Source organism: Styela clava, chromosome 10 (genome assembly GCF_964204865.1).
Source record: "Styela clava chromosome 10, kaStyClav1.hap1.2, whole genome shotgun sequence".
NCBI classification, from domain to species: domain Eukaryota; kingdom Metazoa; phylum Chordata; class Ascidiacea; order Stolidobranchia; family Styelidae; genus Styela; species Styela clava.
Window position 1 is genome coordinate 14,787,404 of NC_135259.1, and position 23,849 is coordinate 14,811,252.

General features: G+C 34.3%; 2 protein-coding genes across 4 annotated transcripts; both read right to left on the reverse strand.

Moving 5' to 3' along the window:
• Positions 1 to 2,934: 2,934 nt before the first annotated feature.
• Positions 2,935 to 5,648, reverse strand: LOC120333559 (lactadherin-like). The gene is made up of 5 exons (XM_078117470.1): positions 5,067 to 5,648; positions 4,555 to 4,599; positions 4,282 to 4,434; positions 3,981 to 4,147; positions 2,935 to 3,492 (listed from the first exon to the last, which is right to left on the reverse strand). Exons 1-5 carry the CDS (start codon positions 5,320 to 5,322, stop codon positions 3,334 to 3,336), a joined length of 780 nt encoding a protein of 259 aa, XP_077973596.1. The 5' UTR covers positions 5,323 to 5,648; the 3' UTR covers positions 2,935 to 3,333.
• A 710-nt stretch (positions 5,649 to 6,358) lies between these two features.
• On the reverse strand, positions 6,359 to 23,553 carry LOC120337456 (inward rectifier potassium channel 2-like). 3 transcript variants are annotated; one of them, XM_039405216.2, is made up of 12 exons: positions 23,177 to 23,553; positions 17,826 to 17,918; positions 16,253 to 16,399; positions 14,504 to 14,650; positions 12,973 to 13,127; positions 12,041 to 12,164; positions 11,741 to 11,869; positions 11,248 to 11,443; positions 10,567 to 10,728; positions 9,219 to 9,334; positions 8,546 to 8,744; positions 6,359 to 8,194 (listed from the first exon to the last, which is right to left on the reverse strand). In XM_039405216.2, exons 1-12 carry the CDS (start codon positions 23,248 to 23,250, stop codon positions 7,835 to 7,837), a joined length of 1,902 nt encoding a protein of 633 aa, XP_039261150.2. In that variant the 5' UTR covers positions 23,251 to 23,553; the 3' UTR covers positions 6,359 to 7,834. The 3 variants fall into 3 exon arrangements, with proteins under 3 accessions (XP_039261150.2, XP_039261152.2, XP_039261153.2); XM_039405218.2 differs by lacking the exon at positions 23,177 to 23,553 and adding an exon at positions 21,677 to 21,829; XM_039405219.2 differs by lacking the exon at positions 23,177 to 23,553 and adding an exon at positions 18,261 to 18,416.
• Positions 23,554 to 23,849: the final 296 nt, after the last annotated feature.

Consider the following 23,849-nt stretch of genomic DNA (forward strand, 5'->3'; position numbering starts at 1 on the left):
CGACATCACCTGACTGGTACAAAAATTTATTTAGTACCTTACTTATATTTGTGCTAAAATAAAATTTTAGCTGTGGCAACATTTGAGATTATTTTATTCAAGCCAGTATTAGAAACGCTTTCTCGTGAATGTAATGATACACATAACTCTTTGTTGGTTGACAATGCCATGTAACTTGTCGCTGGAGATGTGCTTCAATTGTACGATATTAGAAGGATGTGTTCTTATGCTGAATTATTTATGCACTGGGCAATTAAACTGTAGATGTACTATTGTACTATTCGGTGCACACATGCGGCAGTTAAATATGTTCACATTTGTTGATTTGTCACTAAACTCAATCGACACGAGTATTAGTTGTGTGCCACCATGTACTTTTGAACAAAGTGTCTTTATTGCCAGAAATTTGCAAACACACTCATGATCGAATGAACATTTTTAGACAGGTTGCGAGTAAGCTAAAATGAACAAAGTGGAAAGGACATTTTGCTACAAGAGATTACCGTAGAAGCTTAGATAAAAACTTACATTGCGTCTACGAACCGTTATTGGTATAGAATTTTATTATCAAATGCTGATATTTGAAATACGATCAATTTGTCTTATTTTATTTTTTACGAAGCAACTGTGGAGATTACTTTAGCGTTTTGCGTTGCCATTTTACTACAATTAGCCAGCTGTCACATGCCAACAGTGTATGAATTCTGCTCACATGCAATGGCAAATGGAGACGCAGGTCAGCTGACTTGTGATTCGAGTCAATGTCAAGGCAGTCCTGGTAAACGCGGTCCTGAAGGTACAAGAGAATTAACAGGAGAAAAGGGTCAAAAAGGCGAACAAGGAACTGCTGAGATTTAGAAGAAAGAATTAGAGAACTAGAAAGTAAAAAATTATCACATCAATAATTAAGCTTCATTGTTTTGTATATCCCTATTGATAACTCTACAATGAAGATTCAGTAGCAACGCCCAACTTGTATTGAGCGCGACTACTTTCGAGTATATATAATTAGATGGGTGGAAACATATGAAAAATAATCTATTGTTAGCGCTTATATACATAAGCTGCAATCTACGGAAGATACCGATTTTGTAGTCCTAAATTATATATCCTTGTCGGTCTCTAAGCTTTAGTTTATATTCGCTTAAAATTTACCGGGTGGCATAGAGTGGCGCACAGTATTTCATTGATTATACACCAAGCCGTTGACATTAAAAGTAACTTTTGGAGTAGAATTTTGATGGGCATCATGAATATTCCGTTAGGCTTTATATCTGTAGTATAATGTGCGGTAACGTATGGCGGATCCAATATATTATTTGTATTCCGAGATGTTTCCCATTGATGCTATTCATTTATTTCGATATCATGTTAATATTTATTCTGATATAAATCTAACTACAGGTGCCTATTGTTATATGAGAATGAGAAGCAGAGATATATCAGACTCATATATTACAGCTTCATCGATATACGGCGTAGATCATAATGCGTATGACGAAAGGCTTGATAGCAGGGATAAACCAGGAGATGAAGGAGCATGGGCGGTCCGGCACAGTTAGTCATGACATATTTTAAAAGATTCAATATCATTTGAATGGAATGTGATAATTTGATTAATGGCTACTTGATTTTTTTTATAGATCAATAAAACAATTATTGCCAATGATAAATTTAATTTATGTAATGCTAGGTCGAAAGGGTGAATGGCTTAAAGTAGAGTTTCTGCGAGTTTCTTCCCCGGTGCTATTTAACATACTTTAGCGGAGTAAAATCACCCCCCCCCCCCCTGACTTCTACAGAAGTCAATAAGCACACATTAAAATGTAGGGTCAAATGTTCGTAGATTGCAGAGTTGTACAATCGATGTATAAATGACAGATGAGAAAACACACTTGAATTCTTGACACGAATATATAGTCATGAAACCAAAATTACTAACTAAGCAAGAACGATAAAACAAAGACAAGCAACTCTTGGGCGAGGTTGGAAAATACGTCAACTTTTTCGCATAAAACGTTGCGTGAAAATAGTCATACACAAAAAAAGGGGATAACATACACTATCAATAATAAGTGGTTAAAAGTATTGAAATACACAGTAACTATTCTCATTCACTTGCTACAATGAAATTGAAAGAGTGAAGTTATGATTGGGTGTACTAATGGGCGAATTTCGAATTAGTTTCACGCTGCAGTGTCGCAATAATATATCTTGATTAGACAAGTTCCTGAATTAAAAAGAACAGAATTAGTTGTAATGTTAATTGTTTGGACAATTATTGAGAACCAATCACGGATCAACTGACCCGCCCCCCCCCCCACAGAGTACCCAACTGTAGAATCTCCACCCCAACTAAGACCAACTGTAGATTCTTCAGTTGATCCCCAGTCATATTGGGTATTCTTCTTTAGTACAGCCACAACTGGGAAAACTGGGAAATTACCTTATTAAGCAATGAAATTAGAAGAACGGGGAGTTTTCTTGTAAAGAGAAAGATAAAATTAGTTGTGCGTCTGGCATTGTGGCCCCCACCGACCGCTCAGCTGCTCTCAAGCCTTTGGCTTCAAGCCTGGTAGATTTGTGAAATTGGTTGTATATGCATGAGACATTAGCTATATATATATGTGTGTGTGATTAACTGTATATGAGTTGGATGTATAAGTCTATTTGTAGTTGTATATATATGTATAACATGTTACCAATCCTAACTATTGCATCTAAGATGAAACTCCGAAGACAGTTGTGCTATTCGATTTACATCTAATACTTACAAGTAGAACACACAACTACTGATCCGAGTTAATACCTATATGTTACAATGCTCAAGAATCAGCCGAATGTGTGAACTTCAAAAGCATGCTCTTGTCTTTGCTACTACTCGACCACATATATATAATCAACAAACATATATTTTGAAACGAATATCATTTTAATCACTGCAATCTTTCGCATTCTGGGAATGATAAATTAAAAATAATTGATAATAATAGATAAATATAGTACACTTTTGTCCTGTCACCTGATAAAAATACATACAAATATCTCGAAATCCGAATCAGATTTACAAAAACTAAATTACAATATATCAATAGACAGTGTGAATTGTAGTGTGCCGTTTTGGCGAATCAAATTTTTTCTTGGTAATAATAAGACGAGAATAAATTTTGTGAGTTTTAAAAAATATTGAATTATTAGAAGTAAATTTACAATTGTCATTAGAAGGCAGCCTAAATCAGAGTATCACTCATTTATAGATGCTGATAATAGGAAAAATGTTTGTTATAATATACGTCGAATGGAGTAATAACATATTCAATCGTTATTTCCACATTATGTGTACAAATCATAGCACATTCCCTTGATAAATTCGACCCTCATACAGATGTGACCCTGCCAAGTTTCAGGGTGAACCCGAATATATCGACAAGTGATTGGTTTTGGAAACATGTTGATCTTTTTGGTTTCCATGTCAGAGTTACCTGTAAATATCTGAATAAAAAAAAAAACCTAATGTCGATATCGTTGGATAACTGCTAAGAATATACAATATATATATATCAATTGGCACAAAGCATAACACGATTGTGTTCAGTAAAAATATTGTTCAGATTATAATATCGGCATAGGGTACATAAAGTAAGTTTTAGGTCTTTCTTCTCTCTTTGAATTGAAAGTAGTTAATCCATTAATCTGTGCATGCGATGGGGTATATTAATACATTGTTCACCCTATCACGGTAGTGGTTGACTGTGATTTCATGTTTAAGTTCTTACAGAAAAATATAAAAGATATTCTAAAATACATTTTGTAACTGTGAATTATTATCATCATTTTTTCTGTCGCAAAAATTACTCTCGCGTTTGTTTTTCCTAAAATGCCATTTGCACATTGTTTTCAGAAACAGTTTTGACGCATTTTCAGTCACAAACCAACAACAATGTACAGAACTCAAGCGTGAAAAATGATTAATCAACTACCTTTTGTGCTCCATGCTCTTGGATGGTAGTCAGAGAACTAGTGCTGAGACCACAAGAAATCGCGAAAGACGTTACCCATGCCCTAGCATACAGTCTTCCTTGGGTAATTATTCCACCAACTAGTTTCGGTCTTCCGAAGTCTACTTGAAGCCATTCGCCCTTTCGATCTGGCGGTACATAAATTAAATTTATCATTGGCAATAATTTTTTATGAATCTATCAAAATTCGAAGTAGCCTATAATTGAATTGTCACATTCTATTTAATTGATATTGAATGTTTCAAAATATGTTATGACTAACTATGCCGGACCGTCCATGCTGCTACATCTCCTGTTTTTTTTCTGTTATCAAGCCTTCCATCATACGCATTATGATTTCCGTCGTATACCGATGAAGCTGTAATAGCTGAGTCTGGTATATCTCTGCTTCTCATTCCCATGAAACAATATGCACCTGTAGTGAGATTTATATCAGTTAGTTTTGAGCAGATATGAACTAAGAAAGTATAGCTCATAGTCAAGTTTATTTTTTCCATCCAGTAAAAAATATAAAAAATATTTTCTTAATACTTACTCTTTGGTAAAGCCTCAATAATCCGACTTGTCTTTGCAAGCGAACCTAAAATTGTTAACTGGAGTCAAACATTAGTACATAATAGTATACGAGTATCACGCGACATGATGTTAAACATGTCCCATTATTTGCGACTTAAAATAAAAGTTGGGGAATTTTCACTGATGGTCAATACCATGTTTTTCAATACCAAGTCAGTGTCCACAGACATCTGGTTTTCATGATTGAATTTTAGCCCCATTACAGTATTCAAAAGAAACCGAATTCTGCACCCTCATTTAAACTCGCTTAAACAATTTCGTTTACTCAAGGACTATTGAGAATCGGTCTCTTCCGTAGATTGCATCTTAGTGCTAGCGATGCATATATCATGTTTCCATCCAACTAATATATATACTGAAAAGTAGTCGCTTAATACAAATTGGGCGTTGCTACTAAATCTTTGTTTTGGAGTTATCAATAGAGATATACAAAACCATGGAGCTTAATAAATGAGCATGATAATTTTTTACTTTCAAGTTCTCTAATTCTGTCTTCCAGATTCTCGGCAGTTCCTTGTTCGCCTTTTTGACCTTTTGCTCCTGTTAATCCTCTTGGTCCTTGTGATCCGCGTTTACCAGGTCTGCCTTGACATTGGCTGGAATCACAAGTCAGCTGACTCGTGTCCCCATTTGCTACAACATGCGAGCAGAATTCATACACTGTTGGCATGTGACAGCTGGCTAACTGTAGGAAAATAACAACGCTAAACGCTAAAGTAATCTTCATATTTGCTACAAAAGATATATAAATATATATATATTGAAAATATTAAAAAAAAAGATATATATAAATATACATATATCGAATGTGTTTCGAATATCAGCATTTCGTAATTAAATTCTGTTTGTGGATGAACTTAGGATTTTAAATATTGGCATAGTCTTAGCTACACGCAGATAGGCCCTTATACGCAATATCTGGCAGATAACATCAGCTAAGTTCACTAAGTCATTGGTTCCAAATGTTAATTCTTCTCAGTTGAGAAACACTATACTAAGCTCTTGCCATGAATAAATAAACGGATGTGCTAGTGTGAACTGCTTTTATTTTAAACCACGTTTTAGAAGAATTTTATAGTCTATACTTTCACCCGTGGACATTTGCAACCATGGGCATTTGCACCCACATAACCTACATTTGCACGCATGCCTTGGTTGTCATTTGGTTCCATTCCAAAAAGTTGATGACGAATTTGCCATCATCGATCAAGCGTTGCTTGTCTTTGTCACATATACTCGCGTTAAGGTTTTAGGTGTATCCCGTTATTTGGATTCGATCGTACAACTACGCAATATACGAACATTTGGCTTTACAATCTAGCTTGATTGATCTCTGAAGCAGTTCCATTGGGATTTTATTAGCAATCAATTATAGTCCGATCTTAGTGCTGTATCTAGTGCTGAGTGTTATAATAAAACAATATTTTCAGTTTCGTTTTTATAATAAAGTAATAGCAGAAGGAGGAGAATTTTCAGTTTTTCCAATTAATACAAAAGTAATTATATTTGGTCTAATTAAATATATATACCATTAATTATCCGAACTCTGATAACTATTTTCTGCTCAACTATTGTGATTATTATTCTGATAATTTTGATTAGTAATCAGTTTTTGTGATGCAGTAGACCCTTTGTTTATCCAGTAATAAATAAGATAATTAAGTTTGAAAAAGTAGTCTAAACTTCCCGGAAAAAAATTATCTATTCGGAATTTCTCCAGCAACCATGATGACGTAATCGTATTCAAAAACCAAAATCAAATATATTCTTAAAATAATATTTTTATTGTAAACACCGGCAAATAAAATTTGCTTCTTATTTGCTTTAGAATAAAACTAAATAAAAGAAAAATAAATTAAAACGCGATCAATGAAATTTAGCACGTGATACACGGTACAAATGAATCATTTAAAAAGAGAAAATTAAGACAAGCGATCATAGTTTATTCCAAGATTCGATCTAAACCCAAACGTAAGAATAATATAATAAGGAAGTTTAAAGTGCAGTCGCAGGCGTGTTCGTTACAATCCAAACAGTAATTTTTGCAATGCGAAAATTTGCTTGACAATGAACGAACATAACAATATATTAACCCAAAGCAAAGATGAAGTTTCTACTCATTTCACTAGACTTTCACTAACACGACTTTCTGACGATAAAGCACGACCGATTCATAGACGAACCCGAATTGCTTCAGGTTTATATGTAGTTTTGGGGAGACAACAACCATTGGCTGAGTTATCTGAATCGAATCGAACTCGAAATCGTCTATCAACCAATCAACAGTGAGACTACATGCAGTGATTGACTCGACTCAATTCGGCCGTTAGGGATTCTAACCAATCCCTGGTTGCGTGTCCCCAACAGAGCGTATATTGGTCTGAAAAACTCGGCTTTCGAAAACATAACGGAGAAAATATTCTGTGACTGAAATCCATATAGTCTGATATAGTTTGTATATCATAAAATAAGTGTTGAAACTTCATGGCATAAAACACACATATTTCAGTAAAATATTAATAATAAATAATCACTAACATAATTTTCAGAAATATTCTAAGAAAAAAAAGATAGAATAATAAAAATCGATGAAATATCGCAAAATTTAAGGCACCTATATTCTTGATAAATAAACAATTTGATCGAAATTTGAATAACCCTCACGTTTGGGCGATATAGGAATATTTCGTCACCGCTAACAGAAGGACATAACAAAATAATAAAAAGTAAAATTAATGTGTGCTATACTTCATGCATCTCCTTCGAAGTGTGCTGCAGTGACATTCGTTCACGTATTTGCACCAATTTGTTGATATACGAGAAAAAAGGACTTTGGCACATATTTGATAGAGAACGTTCCAGACCATAAACTTTTTTCCTTCTTCTTCGTGTACGTTTTCTGGTGATCGACTTACACACAGTGACTACTTCTAAACTCGGTTATTATCTTGTTGTAAAATCACGGAAGCCTATTTTACAGTTTTCGATCATTAATTCGACAGTTTTCTTGTTATATCATCTCACAGTGACGTAATTATCACAAATTTAGTGAAATTTGAGGTCTGTTGATAGTTGATTAATAAAATATGTTGCATCGACGTTCGAGTGTTGACAGCACCTCGGTATTCAAAGATCACTTGCGGCGCACTAGAGCTTTCCGCGCTTTTTCTGTCTTCAACTTAGTGGTGTGCCCTCATACTTACAATCTATTTGGCACTCGGTGAGTTTTCTCGCTTAATTTACACCGGGGAGTCAGTAATCCGCGGTTGCTCATCCAAAACTTGAATAACTGGAGTCGCCTTGCAGGCAGGTAGGCTATCAAGCAACAGCGCTGTTTCATCGGACTCTTTTACCGGTACTACTTGGAACACAGTCTTTGGTGCTATGACGTTTTGTTCATCAACTCTATTTTCCTTCACCGTAGCTACTTCTGGGGTGATGTGGTTAGAAGCAAGTACACCGTTTGCTACGTTCTTTTCTGTTAAAATCTGTGACGAATTGGTCATGGTAATATTTTTCTCGTTTTGTGTTTGGTTTATCTGCTTTTCAGTGACATCGTCATCGCTTGTTGGTAGAAACACAGAATCTTCCACTTTGTTCTAAAACGACACAACATAGTTACCAAACATAAAAAAGAACAATTTGTGGAAATTTAGAATAATACAATTTAGGATAAAGTTGAAATCTGGCCTTCTCATACGTCTTTGATCGTCTCAGACTACCGGTATGTTCTAACTTTTTCCTATTAAGTACCTCAAAGTCGTAAAACGAGGTACTCAAGCTATCAATTGCCTTAGATTGTGCTTTACTTAGAGCTGAACCAAAATGTCGTGAGTCGTTATCGTTTTTTTTTTACAAATAATAGGTTTTAATTCGGATTTCCCAGCGTTTTCCTGTTTGTTATACAAATGAACGGAAAAAGACTTAAATATATATGTCTTATAATTTACCTCTGTACTTGCATCATCCTTTTTCCTTCTTGACCACACCTTATGTTTCGGGTCAGAGGTCATAGAGAATCTGCTTCCAGTACTGGAAATACTGCTCAGTGTTTTGGTGCTCTCAGTTGATGGACGATCTTCTTCTTCGACAGGGGTATAGCCGGAATCTCTACCATCTGATATGCTGTGGTCCTCGCGTATGCGTTTGCTAAAATATCATTTTACGTACATATTAATCTTGCGCATGAAAATGCTGTTTTTTTAATTTGTTGTGTGAGTTAAGGTTTGGTTTGAATTTAAAACATATATGTTCAAAAACGCCTTTAATTAGCGGGTCAGTTGCGAAATAGCCCTACGCTTGCAAATAGGCCGGTTTGTAACATTCGAAAATGGTTCTAATGACGTCAAAAATTGCGCACCTTTTGGCGGTTACGCTTTCGCGTTAGTCGTGAAGACTGCCGTACCGGTAGTTTACTGTGACAGATTACACAACGTACTACTTCGTTCCGTCTGTGGTGACCATACATTCGAGCATCACTTCTTGTATTTATGATAATTAATGGGCAAACCCAATAATTTATACTTAAAACTATCGCAGGAGCCAAGGAGGCCGCATTCGTTGCAGTGGGCTCATGTCGGCCCTGTATTTTTATATGTACATATGTTATACACTCTGACTTACATAGAACTCGTTGCACTCCGTATTTTTGTATCTTCTGTTGATCCATTTGGTATCATGAGTCTGGGGATCATTAATTCTGCTGGGCTGCATGTGGGTGTCCCCACTGTTTCGTACGTCTGTAATATGAAGTCAGAAAATAAGAACAAAGAGTTCATTTGCAAGTTCAAAATTGGTAGATGATATATACACTAACAGAGAAGACCCGTTCAAATCAGAATCAATATGGTCAAACCATATTTATACTCGGGCCTATTATCAAAAACTACATCATGGATGTAATATCTGCGCCGTTTTCTGTCTTTAAAGCTCATTACTTATCGATTTTAATCGGTAAGTATGTTGATAAGTATTTTTACTTATCGATTTTAATCGGTAAGTATGTTGATAGGTATTTGTCTGTTTGTCTGGCTGTATGTCTGTTTGTCTGTTAGATACACGCGATATCTCACGAAAACGAGATTGAATCTGCTCCAGATTTTTCATGTGCATTCATCATATATCGGACCAGAAGCCTATTGATTTTGGGCGAATTATGTCGTATAATTAGCGTGTTATTATTTTATTATGGTGATGGGACACAATGTGTCACTATGGAGTAAGAGCGCTGTTTTGGGGAATCCCCTAACTTTTGATCGATAAGTCCTCGGTCTCTGACCGATATTCTACTTTAGTTCTTTGGTACGTTATAGCGTCATTGTTCGACCTTTGCCCGATGGTGGCGTGATCGCATGCCAACGATTGACGATTTTTGTTTTGACTGGAATTTAATCATTTTGACACCCTCTGCTATTTAAACTAATTTTCGGGTATAGATATGCATGGGTCACGCGAGAGTATCTAATATTAGGGATTAATGATTATTATACCTCATTTGTGGTAATTGACAATAATTCGACAGATACCAACTGGATGAAGCGTTAGCTATCGGATCTGAATATAACATCTTTAATATTCGGAACCATGTATGACTATCACAAAAGCAAATCCAATGCAAATGTGAAAGTGAGAATAAAACCATTGGAATTTTGTAAAGTTCGAAGTGCGTAAGCAACTCCGAGCTAAATATACACACCCCTCTTGGGTGTGTGCCTTGCGTAAAACAAATTCTTTCTAAACATCACTTCATAAAGGTGCTTGCATAATGCAAAAGCTACAATTACGACGGTAAATGAAGTTTACCCTGGGGAATTTCTGATTGAATTACGTTTCCTATTTTGATTTACAGGTCCATAATTTGAAACGCGCGTCTATCACTTCTATTTTGTAGTCTGTCAAAATGTAAAATGCATTTCAACAAATTGAATGAAATAATAGATTCACATAAGAAATCAGAAGTAAAAAAACTCACATTATCAAACTTCTTGAAATTTACGTTGTAACCGTTTGATTGAGTAAATGTGATAACATTTTCAAATCGATGTCCCCAAAGCATTTCTCCTGGTAAGTAAGATGCACGAGCTTGTGTTGTCATTCCGGTGGCTTCTACCATCCCTTCCAAAATAAGTATGATCTGTGGAAAATAACGATATTTATTTAAGCGGTATTTAGCGACGTTCCGTGGTACTAGGGATAGTTTGTAAGTCATGAGAGATCATGATTACTTCCTGCTTCCGGGACCATACTGCTGACCTGGCAGGTTTGAACCTAAAATTGTGACCGCAAAATTGAAAATCATAATGATTAAAGAAAACAGTGGACTATATGTGGACTTGAAGATGTTTCATTGTTACCGATACGGTAAAGCCTTGGAGCACCGAGTTCCTTTAAAAGATCGGTTGGAAAGCATAACGAAGTGGGTCATGTATGCCTATCTGAAAAAGTGTTCCCCTTTAAAATAAAACGAAACGATAATAAAACAAAACGATTCAAGTGAAATATCGGGTCCTATTATAGGAGTAAGTGAGAATTTAAAAAATAAAATAATAGCCTTCTATCCATCGATTGGTCTATTAGGTACAGAGAAAAAAGGCAAAAAACGACGAATAGATTCACTTCTTGTCCACTAGTAACCAAATCAATCGTATCTCACCTCAAAATCAGCGTCTTTTAACGATTCTTTGTTCATATTGTACAGTGGGCTATCGGCATCAATAGGGTGGCAAATAGTTTGAGGAGTTACGAGAAATAGTCTGTCGGAATCGTTTTTCAAATCAAGATGGAGATCTATTTGTTCCAATGGTATAAATTCACCTTCGAGTGTTGTTCGAGAGTAGATATATTGCATCCTGTAAAAAAACATGACGTCACAATAGTAAAACAAAATGGCGTACGTTGTATTTTCACAGAGCTCAGTCAGTGGCGTTCTGACACGTTAACGTTCCGATAAAGCAGACACTGATACATAAGACAATGATATATTGCAAAGACCGGTATCTACGTGGAATAGCCTTGTATACCCCATTTATTCGAGGGTGAAGCTCTTTCTGTGTGCATGGATTTAAAAACCATTGATTATTTGTTTCACATAGTCAACGGCAAAAATTAGAAATTATACTTAAGACGAGGATAATTGATGTATTTACCTTATAGTTGCTTCCACCAAATGACTTTTCCTCAAGTTCCCGACACGAACCATGAGACACATTTGTCCGTCTCGAACATTAACGCACGCTTTCTTACTAAAAAGTAATGTTTCGGCTCGCTTTTTCGGTCTGCAAAGAAATTTTTTTTAAAATTGTATAAAAAGAATAATGGTTAAAAGCGTTTCACCGGCATTGTCTAACAATTAAATGATAGGGTCTTGAATACAATCATATTTTTTTCATACTGTCTTTCAAATTTTACATATACAAGAATAATAATGTTATAAAATAATATAGTACCGTGAAATTTTGGCCATTATTAAACCAATCATAAAAGCATCGATAACGCATCCGAATACTGATTGTAAAACAACAATAATTATAGCTGACGCACATTCTTCTGTCACCACCCTGAGTCCGTAACCTGGAAAAGAACAGAACTATATTTAAGGAAGGAAATGTAAGAAAATATTTTTACGCCTCCTTCACTCAGAACAATTCTCTGTATAAGTAATCCATTGTTACGTGAGTGAAGCACAAGCAATGAAATTTCCCCAGTTTCCCACACTATAAAAAAGGTTTGGTAAATTTACCGTCATTTTAGGGGGGAAATGGTGCGTTTGTTACACCTTGCTAGTTATGAGATTCGAAGCCGAGATTTTTTCGCCTATGAGGCAATGCACTTAAAATCGATTTGTGGAAAATGTGGTATTTAAGCACTTATCAAAATAACTTAGACCAGTTTTTTTAAACTGGGACCTTGCCCCTCTGGTGAGACACATGACGGTTCTCTGTGCTTTCGTTTGTTGGCTTTTTTATCTTTGGAAGGGTTAATCTTTGGAAGGGGTTAATCTTTGGAAGGGGCCCACACCAAGAGTGAGTTTTAAAATGTATAACCGGAGTAATTATTGCCATTTCGAACAGTTGGGGTTACGTGAAACTAACTACCTTTCCTTGCTCTATGCCTTCGCGCAGGTGGATCCGTATACTTATAACGCAAGGATGATGTAGCAAGAATGAAACTGACTTTTCTATTTAATTCAAGGGTCTTGATTCCCACTAACACAGATGTGTTGAGGTCAGAGGTTACATAAATACAGTTGTGTTAGTGTGCAGCAAGACTCTCGAATCAAATGGAAAAGATTCATATTTGCAGTTCATACAGTGAATAATACTTGGTCTTCGTTGTTCAGCAATTACAATAAACAACAAAAAATTCAAAACATGCTTACCAATAGTGGTCTGAGTTTCCAGTGAAAAAAGAAATGCAGATGTAAAAGGAGCACTGGCTTCAAGATTGTTAATGCAAGCTGTCTCATTTCCGCCTTCTACAAAATCTCCATGTACGTGCGCTATCAACCAGTATAGGAGTCCAAAAAACAGCCAGCTGGAATTAAAATGAACATTCAAAAATAGTACACTGTATAAAATTACAATAATTTTAGTGCGTTTTGTTATTTACATTTGTTCAAAGTGTGAAATATAGTGTGAGGGTTAGAGGTTATTTTTAGATAGCACAGTAAAGTTTCTTTCGTATATGAAAATAACAACTTGAATCCCAAAGAATTTCGGCGCTATGGGGATGATGTATGCCGCAATGGGGATGATTTACGGAGTGACACAAAAACAGAACTCATGTCATTTAGAACATATTCTAGCAAGAACATAACTTTCGTGCAAAGAAGATTATTGAAATTTTTGGTACAATCGTATACAAACAGAAATTTAAATATCTAAGTGTTTAAAAATGTCTCCTTTTTAGAAGTTATTAGGCGAAATATAATGATCCTGTTTTTCGTTAACATTTCAATTGTGGAAGATTTCCATTCCACTTGATTAACAATTCATAAAGATACTCCAGCAAAAATCAAACAAATAAAACTTTGTTCATTTTGTAAAAACCAATTTACCTTACTTTAAAATATTACGAGCGTCGGAACTAACAGTCATTAAAATGTAATATCGATATATTTTTGTTTAGTTAGCGGAGGAATGCGTATTATTTTCTGCAGAAAAATCGATCAAATATACTTGCGTTTAAATGTAAATTAGGAGGATGAATGGAATTGTCTAAAGCCATGGGGCCGGGCAATCAGTCCCATAGTTTCGGAGTGGGTACACTCCAAACCCCGCGGCTTTCCGTTGAGAAACTTTTGAATAGATATGCAAAACGAGTATGCCAAGTCTATTTATTATTCATTGCAATCATTGCGATTTTTAAATACTTTGTTCATGCGCTGTAGAGGTCTATCTCTCAGTTAAAATACAATAACACCGAAATTACATTGATTTCGACTGTTTTTCAGTTTAACCATGAAATTGCTGCACTTACTTAAACCACACAATTTTCCGGGTCAAAGTTTCCGAATGCTCGTATGAAATATTAAACAGTTTCTAAACATCATTAAATGGATATTGGCAAAATTACAATAATACGTATTGTCGCTGGTTTACCACCATAATTATGATAATTATGAACCGAATATTTAAGCGGATAGATGTAAGACAACTTACCGAAGCGCCAAAAATATTTCTAATTTCTTACTTTCTCATGTTTACATGTTGTTTTTCAGCATGATTTACGTCAAACGCACGTAAAGTAATTTACCTTACTGCCTTAGGGAAATAAGAAATGGGTATTCGTAAATTTTGCGCGCGATGTACGTCAACTTTTAATAATAATTATTAGTACGCATAGCATCGCACTCTTTTTGTCCGCCATTTCCCCCCAATTCTAAAAGTGTACCCGCCAATTAAACTCACCTTATGATAAATGCAGTGCTAAATAGAAGTAAATTCCAACGCCATCTCAGGTCCACACATGTTGTAAAAATATCTGCCATAAAACGTTGTGGTTTGTCGCTAAGATGTGCATGGCTGACGTTACAGTGCCCTGATTTCTTGATGAACCTAAAATGACATCACACGTTTATTTACACGTCACTATTAGTGACGTCATCAAAATGAACGCATAGTATTCCACGACCTGGGGCAGGCAGCATATAGTTTAAAAACAAGCCTTGGTAGATAAACTGAACAGCTGGTTACACAATCAATCATGCTTTAATTTGACGGGTGATTAAATCGTTTATTAATTACTGATTTGCCTTTTGACCTGCACAATTATAAATGATAATTAATGATATTGTATTTATAGCATTTGTTCGGAAAGGTCAGCGGACTTAGTGAACTCTACCACTGTAGCCTATGTAGCAATGAGGAACTGATGAGACTTTATAAAATATAACAGACGATTAAAAGGGATACATCTTCATGACTAGCGCGAAGGTGGAACCGCCAGAAAGTGCGCAACTTTTGATGGCGTCATCGCACACAAAAACGAATCCCATAGTATATGAGCATAGTGCCCACAGAAATTTTTTATAGGAATAAAGTTAATGGCCTTCTATAGAAAAATACCACTAAAAATTCAAATTCAAAGCAATTCGTCCAATAGTTGATGAGAAAAGCGACTTTTTCATAACAACAAGAAGAAAATACCATCAATAAACAACAAGAACAACATAATAACAAAATGGTTTACAATCCGTGTCCAATAATAAAAATATATTTAGGTTTACTGTCTGTAATATGTCAATATATGGAGACAATTTATATTCCACGGAAGACAGTATGTTACACATATGACCCAATAAAGGGGGTAATTGCTAGAGCTTCGATAAAGCCACAACCGCAATCTTTTTATTCAAAGAAGGCTGACTGTTTGTTGCAAAATACGCATTTAGTTTATAAAACGTTAAAATGGGGAAGACGAAGAAGACCAAACGGTATCTTATTGATTACAATTATATACGAGGTGAACGCCGTTGAATAATTCGCGCTAGGCGTGTAAAAATGAAGCCGCAATTTTCCAATGCATGCACACAGAAAGAGAATGATCGGAATAGATCAGCCGCAGAAATCAACAAGCTGTAAAGCTAAAATGAGATTCAGAGAAACCGTACCGCAGATTTTCACGAAAACCCATGTACTTGTACATTTTAAATAAACCAATCTGTATAAAGAATATTGTATCACTGACACCTGCTTATCATAGGAAAACACATACCTGTGGATATTTTATATAATATGTATAAAATAAAAATTCAAACAAATGTAACATAATATAATAATATATTATAATATTTGCTGTAGCATATCAGGTCAATCTCATTTTAATATTAGCATCCCACATAATTGCAAGAAATATGATAAAGAGATGAATACGGTACAAGGATATCATAGTGCGACGAATTAACATGCCACATAAGGTAGTTATAACATAATCTTGTAAAATGGAGACTTATGTTTCTCAAATTTTGAACCAGTGCGCATGGATTTGATTATAATGAATCCCTCAAATGAACATTTGGGTGGGGTAGGAGACTACAAGCGGTATTGTAATATCACAGTTTAATGACGTCATATTTTCTACTGTGGCGTCACTGATATTAAAAATTTAAAGGGCAGGCGAAAATATATTTAAATATTTGAAGTGAGAAAAATAAAAACCTGCATTTCTTTTTTCTGTGTAGTAATCGGTTCGAAGAATGACGCATAATTTCATTGGTATATTCATTGCTTCTATATGGAGGAAGACTTTCTTCTTTACTTCTACAACTATCGATGCTTGTACAAGTCATGATCACTGCATTATTACTAAGAAAAAAAAAAAAGTGGTCACGTCACGTAGTCACGTAGATGTAGATGTGAAGCAGAGTTATAGCAAATTTGGGGTTATAAGGAAGTTGGGGTTATCTGCTAGTACTGATAGAGTTCTAGTCTCACTGATGCTACATAATCGATAAATTCCTCGTTATTCTGTATCTGCTAGGATTATGCTACACTATTTCTAAAACGCATTATCTCCTATCTACTTTATATGCCTAATGAAGTAAAAAGTAAGATTGTGCTACTTTATGTACCAAATTCTGAGCTACATTATGGGTTCGAATTTCAAAAAAAAAAAATCAAAACAAGATTATTTCATGTCTTACGCACGTGCGTGTACCAAAGACGCGGAACGTTCTACGCGTCATGTGACTCAAGTAACTTACGTATTGTTTTTTGAGAAAACAACTTTAATTGTAAGTCCAGAGTACACCATGGAAATCAATAGAATGTGGAAAGAAATGATATTAGATGAATAACAAAGTGGTATTTTGTAAAATATATTCATATTTGACGTAATTATCGGAAATTCGAAACCTGCTTTTCCTGCTGAAACGGCACATGAGTCAAGCTATAGTTAAGAACAAAAAAAGTTTCATACCAATCATTCCAAACGGGCTCATAGACAACCCATTTTGAATGTAAACAAAGAATAGTATATGAGCAAGACGGCAAATCGAAGGATTTTATAATTTGGTTATAACATGAATTCTATATTCGATTTTAGAGTAGTGCTCTGCACGCATGGATTTGATGTGCGGATTCGGCGACCCGAACAGTTTTTCGACACGTCGGATAGAAAATAAAAATTGATATACAAACATGAACTATTGGCGAGAAATATCCGATTTCGTATGTTTCATTCTGTCATGTAGTAAATACAAATATGATAAAACCGATTTAGCAAGCGCACACACGCGCGATAATTTTTTTTTATCTTCCTTGTCTGTATGGGGAATGGTCTAATTGTTAGTTCATAGTGCGTCCTCCTAGTGCGTTGTTTAACTTTCATTTGCACAGCAATACCCAGTACAAATACAGTTTGTAGAGCGTAAAAGGAATGAGTAACATGGAAATCCCACCAGAGTATACCATTCAGCCCATAGGTACGATATATATAACCATTATATGTGTATCTTGACCTCAGGTAATCTCATTATGTTCTAATGAGTTTCAATTTCTGTCTCATAATTATGGTTTCCGACTTCCGGTTGTCAAAGGTCAAGTCGTTAAAGCTAATTCACGATTCTGACCTCGACCAGTCAAAGTTTATATGTGCAATTAAACACACGAGATAGAAGAATAAATCAGTTAACGGCGTTCATCTCGTGGACGTGCTTATTAAATACCATATTCAATATCTTGTTACGAGAAATACTTGATGAGAAACGCAATTTGCATTTATAATTCATACCTGTCATTATCTTCCTGGTGAATGCACTTTTCTTTTCTTTCTATTCCTGGATCGGTGATTTGTACGTATGCATCTCCTTCGCCCGATTCGATTCTAGAATTAAATAAGTTAGAACGTAGTAAACATGGTAGCATGGTAATAGGTTGGTAACTTTGCAACAATAAATGTTTTACTCGACTATATTCACCATATTATGAATAAAAAGTCAGTAATTAACATCAAAATTGAATAAAGGCGGTTTCAGGTATTCAGAAAATTAAAACTGATTTTATTTTTGGACAAATTTTCATATTTTCGCAGTGCACTCGTAAATAATATTGTATTTTACGACAAAAATTAAACAAAATATTTTTTTTTATATCGTTCAAAATAGAAATTCATTATGCAAATAAGAATAGTAAACAAAAATATGAGTTTTTTTTTTAATGAAATTACCGATAGCCATGCGTAATTCAGTAAATTCATAAACATATATTCACGCCACCAATAAATATACTATTTTATTTTCTACACCTTTCTAAAAATTCGTCCAACAAACCTACTCCCTCAGACTAATATTTTATACAAAAACTGTTAGCAGGTTATAGAACCATTTCACACAAATAAATAGGCTGAATTTAAGTATATAGTATCAATATGTACAGTCACAACAACGGCTGTGAAACGACACCAGGCCCAAATTTACTAATTACTACTTTACATTAATATAATAACAAGAACATTTTAATGATGTATCTGTTTCTAACGACTAATTTGCTCAAAATTTATAACTTTCGTTTCGAACTTTCTCATCCGTGTTTGGAGACAATCAATCGTATCTCATCTATCAAACAAACTCATGTCGTGTCTCCATATATTTACACTTTTTATTCGTGTTAATCTTCTATTTGTTATTCACCACGATATGTTTACAAGACATTTAGAGAAATAATGAAATAACAAGAATTAATTAAATATTATTTGATCTTAATTGGTGTGTTGTTACAGGTCAGATCTTGTCCACCTTTGACCGGTGGTCAAGTAGACAAGTTTGCAGCAATTAGGCGCCATTTTGTTATGTATCACCACCTAAAATAGCTTCATTGTCTAAAATTTAGACTCTAAATTGACATTAGTTCTTCAGAATTTCAGGCAGTATTCATGTGAAATGCCTTTTTGTGCGAATTTTTGTAACAAAAGAAATAGTGTACGCTGGTCAGGATTTTTTTGTAGCGTTGCTTCCATATAATTTCACTATCAATATTATCACGTTAAATTTCGCGATGTAAAAGTAATTTTCTCCCAACAGTACAAAAATTTTTTTTTCTGTTAATTGTTTTATCGATACATTATATAAGTAGACTTGCTTTTTCGATTTTTGTTCAAGAGACCCGATTAGAATCGATTTTTTATTTGAACAAAGAGATTTTCTCCCAAAGTAAGAGCGACTTTTCAACTGCATTGAAATCCCTAGCGTGCAATTATTTGTGTATGCTTTCACGCGGAAGTAACTGCACATTATGGTACAAAGTTTAAAAGTGGAAATTACATGAAAGCGCGAACGCGAATTTATTATTGCACAAAATACATGTGACCTGTCAGTTATTATGATAGTTGCATGTGGAAAGGCAGCTATTTGGGAATTCAGGAATCAAATAATATTTGAAGATTTGGATAATTTCCAATCAGTTATGAGAATAATTTTTAAATGTAAAATTAGAGGGATGCTGAAAAATATGGCATCAAATATGAAAAATAGCTTTTTGGAGGATGGAAGAATTGAAAACTTGTTAGAAAAGTCGGTAATGTCATAGCTTTTGATAGTACATTTTTAAGATTGACGAGTATTGATAATATTGACTGTTTTTATAAATAAAAAAAAAAATATTAAAAAAAAAAAAAAAAAAAAAAAAAAACGCGAATTTACACTTGGTGTTAAAATTAAGAGGGTAAAACATGAAGAATATCACAAACACAACGATTAACGTATACCAATATTGTTTTCAATTCAATTATTTTTGAATTCGAATATTTGATCACATTTAGAAAAATCCGGACGTCGGATTTTTTTATTTATACTCACTAACGAATGGGAGCCCAAATAGTTGGCTTCTCCCCTCATTTGCATGTGTATATTTGTAATCTCCTATTTCAAGCACAAAAGTTTTGAGCTAATTCTTAGAATTTCAAAATACTGATTTAAGTTGATAATTCCTTTGAAATACATTCATAATAGATAATGCTTGATTTTTATGTTAACAAAGTCAATTACCATGAAATAGAAGTAAATTTTCAATCTTTCTTTCCCATTCCATATAAATTATTATTGATAATAATATTAGGCTTATGATGGAAACATTAAAATGATGACAGATGATGATGTGGTCAGTTTTATCATGGGGGTAAAGGACAGTGATTGGGTTGCGAACAAAACAAGATGAATGACGTACTTTGTTGTTGATGGGTCTGTCAATAAATGACCAAAAATCAATTCAATGTGCGCGGGTATGAACTAAGAATCGCGGTCCCGTCGGGAGGAATCTTTCAATTGATTCTATTTTGGGAAATGCAGTCGGAACTATTACAAAGTATTACAAAAGTTTAAATTTAAACGATTATATATGAATTGTATCTTGTTTAGAAGTTGCCTTGAAAAAAAACTTGTTATCTTTAAATGACAGTCCAATACGGACAGAGAATTACGACTGGGACCACATAACCATCCCTACACTAAAACTGTTGTGTAGCATAAGAAGCTAACAGAATACAGGCTTCGGACAGGTTTCATCATTGCTATATATGGATAAAATAGGGCACTTCATTTTGGAACTAAAAGAAAACTTAAAGAAACTGAAGGAAAACAGAATTCTTGAATAGAATGAAACCTAGTTTTTGTCGTGTTTGTTGGAAAGCAATATTTTACAGACAATGACTAACTGACACAATTTCATTAATATTGATGTTAATAGAATAAAGTAATTCTACGTTCCATAAACGACCTAAGTTGTGATTGCGAAAAGGTCTGTTTTTTGGCAATTCGAAATTCAGTGCATAACTGTAATTGAAATGAATTTAAACTGTTTTGAGTTCGATAAAATTGAATACTCAAATCAAAGTATTGATTTATCAATACTTTATCAAAACACAAAATTTTCATTTAACATGAAAATGTTACATTTACTTCTGAAGTTAATACCTACTGTACATCCGCTACCGGGTTCAAACTATCATGTTCAGAGTTCAAAGATCAAGTGTGATTAATTAGTAAAGTATATGTTAAAGATAAGCTATGAACAGTGATGAATTGTGATGATTTAAATATAATTGATTCATAAAATGAAGTTGGAGTTGATGAAGTAAAAATTAATCAATATTTTGACTCACGGTGAATCGATTTAATATGGTGAATCTTATGATGTATTAAAATCTGTTTAATCTTTTTGTGCCCACAATTTGATGACAATTTAATTAAAAATATATCTACATTAATCAATCAATGACATACGTCGAAGGAGAGTCATAATTTAGGAATAGAAGAAGTATGGATAAAATCGAGTTTTAACTTACGGAGAATTCCTGAACATATTCTAAATGACCAACAGAATGAATACAGGCTACACACAACTCCAATCGAGTCAAATTAGTCCGCATGAATTAGCCATAATAGGAATATATTTACAATTGCTCAAAGAAATGGCAAGAATCCAATGCAAAAGCATAAACGGTTGAAAAATTGCGAGCTGCTTTGAGCAACCTATATTAGGTCATTACTGCAACACAACTAGCCAAATGTACTAATTTATCCGCCGTGATAAATTATCACTACAATCTACCACATTTAATTTTCACACATTGATAATATTGATAAATACCTTGTATACTTGCAGTTTCTGCAGATAGATCCCATATGAAAGCAAAAATTATATATAAGTATATTACAAATCACTCCTGGAGAACACAGTGGAAAAATTTTACGAAAACTACAAACTACCAGTAGTTTTATGCCTCTAACATTTTACATCATAATTTTTACATAATATCGATCGAAAAAAGTTTATCATTGGTAACGAATAGGGGAAATCCCAGAAACGAATATTTTTCCAAATATATATTCAACTGTATAATAGATCAGAACTCATATACCTAAATATTCTAACTGAAATTTATTTCTCATAAGCTTAGCTTGAATAATCGAGAAACTGTCGTCGGTTTGATAGTATTTTTTCCAAACTGTAAACGGCAGCCATTTGGCTGTTCATGATTTCGCTTCAAAATTCAACAAAGCCTCGGATTGGCGCATTAACCTTAAGCATAGGCCTGTTATAGCTCTGTTACTATATACAATGCTCTTCCAACTCAAACACAATTCAGTCTTTGCACTGAATGACGTAATAGGAAATGACAGTTCGCGTTACACGTCGTTTTCAAAAACAGAAAATGATTATGCAACCATACCATTCCTCCGGGATAAAACGAAAGTCGTTTGAAAACTAGACTAGATCATTGTGCGTCCAAAGTTCGCCTACGCATTGAACGCAAAATTGTTACTTGCTAAATCATAACAATACGAGAACACACAAAAGTATTACTAATACATTATTTATTAAAAAACAAAATTCTTTCCATTTGGACCTCCTGTATTTCAAAATATGCCACTGAAAGACTCAAAAATTAACGATAAACAAAGGCATAGGGTTAATTGTATACGGTCACTACAAATTCAAAATGTTGTCCCAATATTAGCGCTGGTTGTTGTTCTATCGTTTATGGTCACAGTTTCGGACTATACTATACTACTTAACGGTCGTATTTCAAGGTTTACTAGGCTTAACACGGTAGAAATGGAGGCCACATATAATAACGCGGAAGTTGGATTTCTGTCTTCCTTACTATACCACGCGCAAACTACATTAAACTAGTATCAACCGGTTCGCGACCTATTCATATATCATCATATGGTAATGTGTTAATAATAGTTATAATCGTGTCATGGCCCGTGATTGACACGTCGGATTAGTCACGCGTAAAATCACGTGATGTATACTTAATTGTTTGTTTGTTTTATTTAATAGTCACGATCATAAATATTATTAGGTTAGGACTTTGATTTTGTGCGGTACATAAACAAAATATTATAAACATTATATATTGTGTATTCAGTCGCGACACGTTGCAACATTGCCAATTGTCTTGGCGTTGAAACCTTTTTATATTTGGTTGGTACGGATGGAAAATATGTACGGGAATTTGCCAAAAGCCGTATCTCATATGTTAAAGCTACAAGAAATAAAATTACCAAATAAAATGTTTCAATTTAAAGGAAGAACATAATTAAAAAATTATAAAATTTTATAAAATATAATGAGTCTAACCTTCCGCTTACAGTGTCCATGATATTCATGCCTCTGCCGACACGAGTCGATGTTTCATATTGTGTCGAGTCCATATGTATGTGTATAACGTTTCTCGTTGCTTATTTCACGTTTTTTTTCTCAATCCAATTTTCCCGCGTGTAATTTGATCTTATCCGTTTCTTATTCAACGTTTCAATACAATTCTCTCATGGCCTACAGAGTACGGGGAATACAGACTAGCGACGCAGATGATTAATGCCGGTAGCTCGTCGTCGAGTGCTCTTATATCCGAGCAACGATGATGAGGATATTGTAAGGTCGTTCACTTCAGATATTTAAAGTCATAAAAATACAAGTTGTCTGTGTATACAGTATTGTATTTAGTTAATTAATTCTAAATCTGTAAAAGTAATAAATATATATGACTGTATGAGTTGAACACTGAAGACAATTTTTGTATGTCATGCAAAAATGATTTCCTACGCCTACGAAAAGGCTGGATGTTTACAGGGATAAGTTTATTTCGATTTTCCCTATATAGGCGTAACAACAAACATAAAACAAAAGAAAAACCAGGAAAATAAACAAATCTTGAATTGAAGCCCAATACCTACAAGCACACGACTGTTACAGGTACTTAAAAAGAAGTACTACACAACTCTCGGTGATCGGACTTTGGGCTTATGATAAT

What these genes read in the sequence shown, in the direction of transcription:
- LOC120333559 (XM_078117470.1), bottom strand. Translation starts at nt 5,322, where the DNA reads ATGAAGATTACTTTAGCGTTTAGCGTTGTTATTTTCCTACAGTTAGCC. An exon ending in CAGAATTAGAGAACTTGAAA is followed by an intron (nt 4,600 to 5,066) that starts GTAAAAAATTAT and finishes TAACAATTTTAG; the next exon opens with GTTCGCTTGCAAAGACAAGT. An exon ending in AAGAGCATGGAGCACAAAAG is followed by an intron (nt 3,493 to 3,980) that starts GTAGTTGATTAA and finishes TTTTTTATTCAG; the next exon opens with ATATTTACAGGTAACTCTGA.
- LOC120337456 (XM_039405216.2), bottom strand. Translation starts at nt 23,250, where the DNA reads ATGGACTCGACACAATATGAAACATCGACTCGTGTCGGCAGAGGCATG. An exon ending in CACCAGGAAGATAATGACAG is followed by an intron (nt 16,400 to 17,825) that starts GTATGAATTATA and finishes TTTTTTTCTTAG; the next exon opens with TAATAATGCAGTGATCATGA. An exon ending in GGAAACTCAGACCACTATTG is followed by an intron (nt 12,165 to 12,972) that starts GTAAGCATGTTT and finishes GTTCTTTTCCAG; the next exon opens with GTTACGGACTCAGGGTGGTG.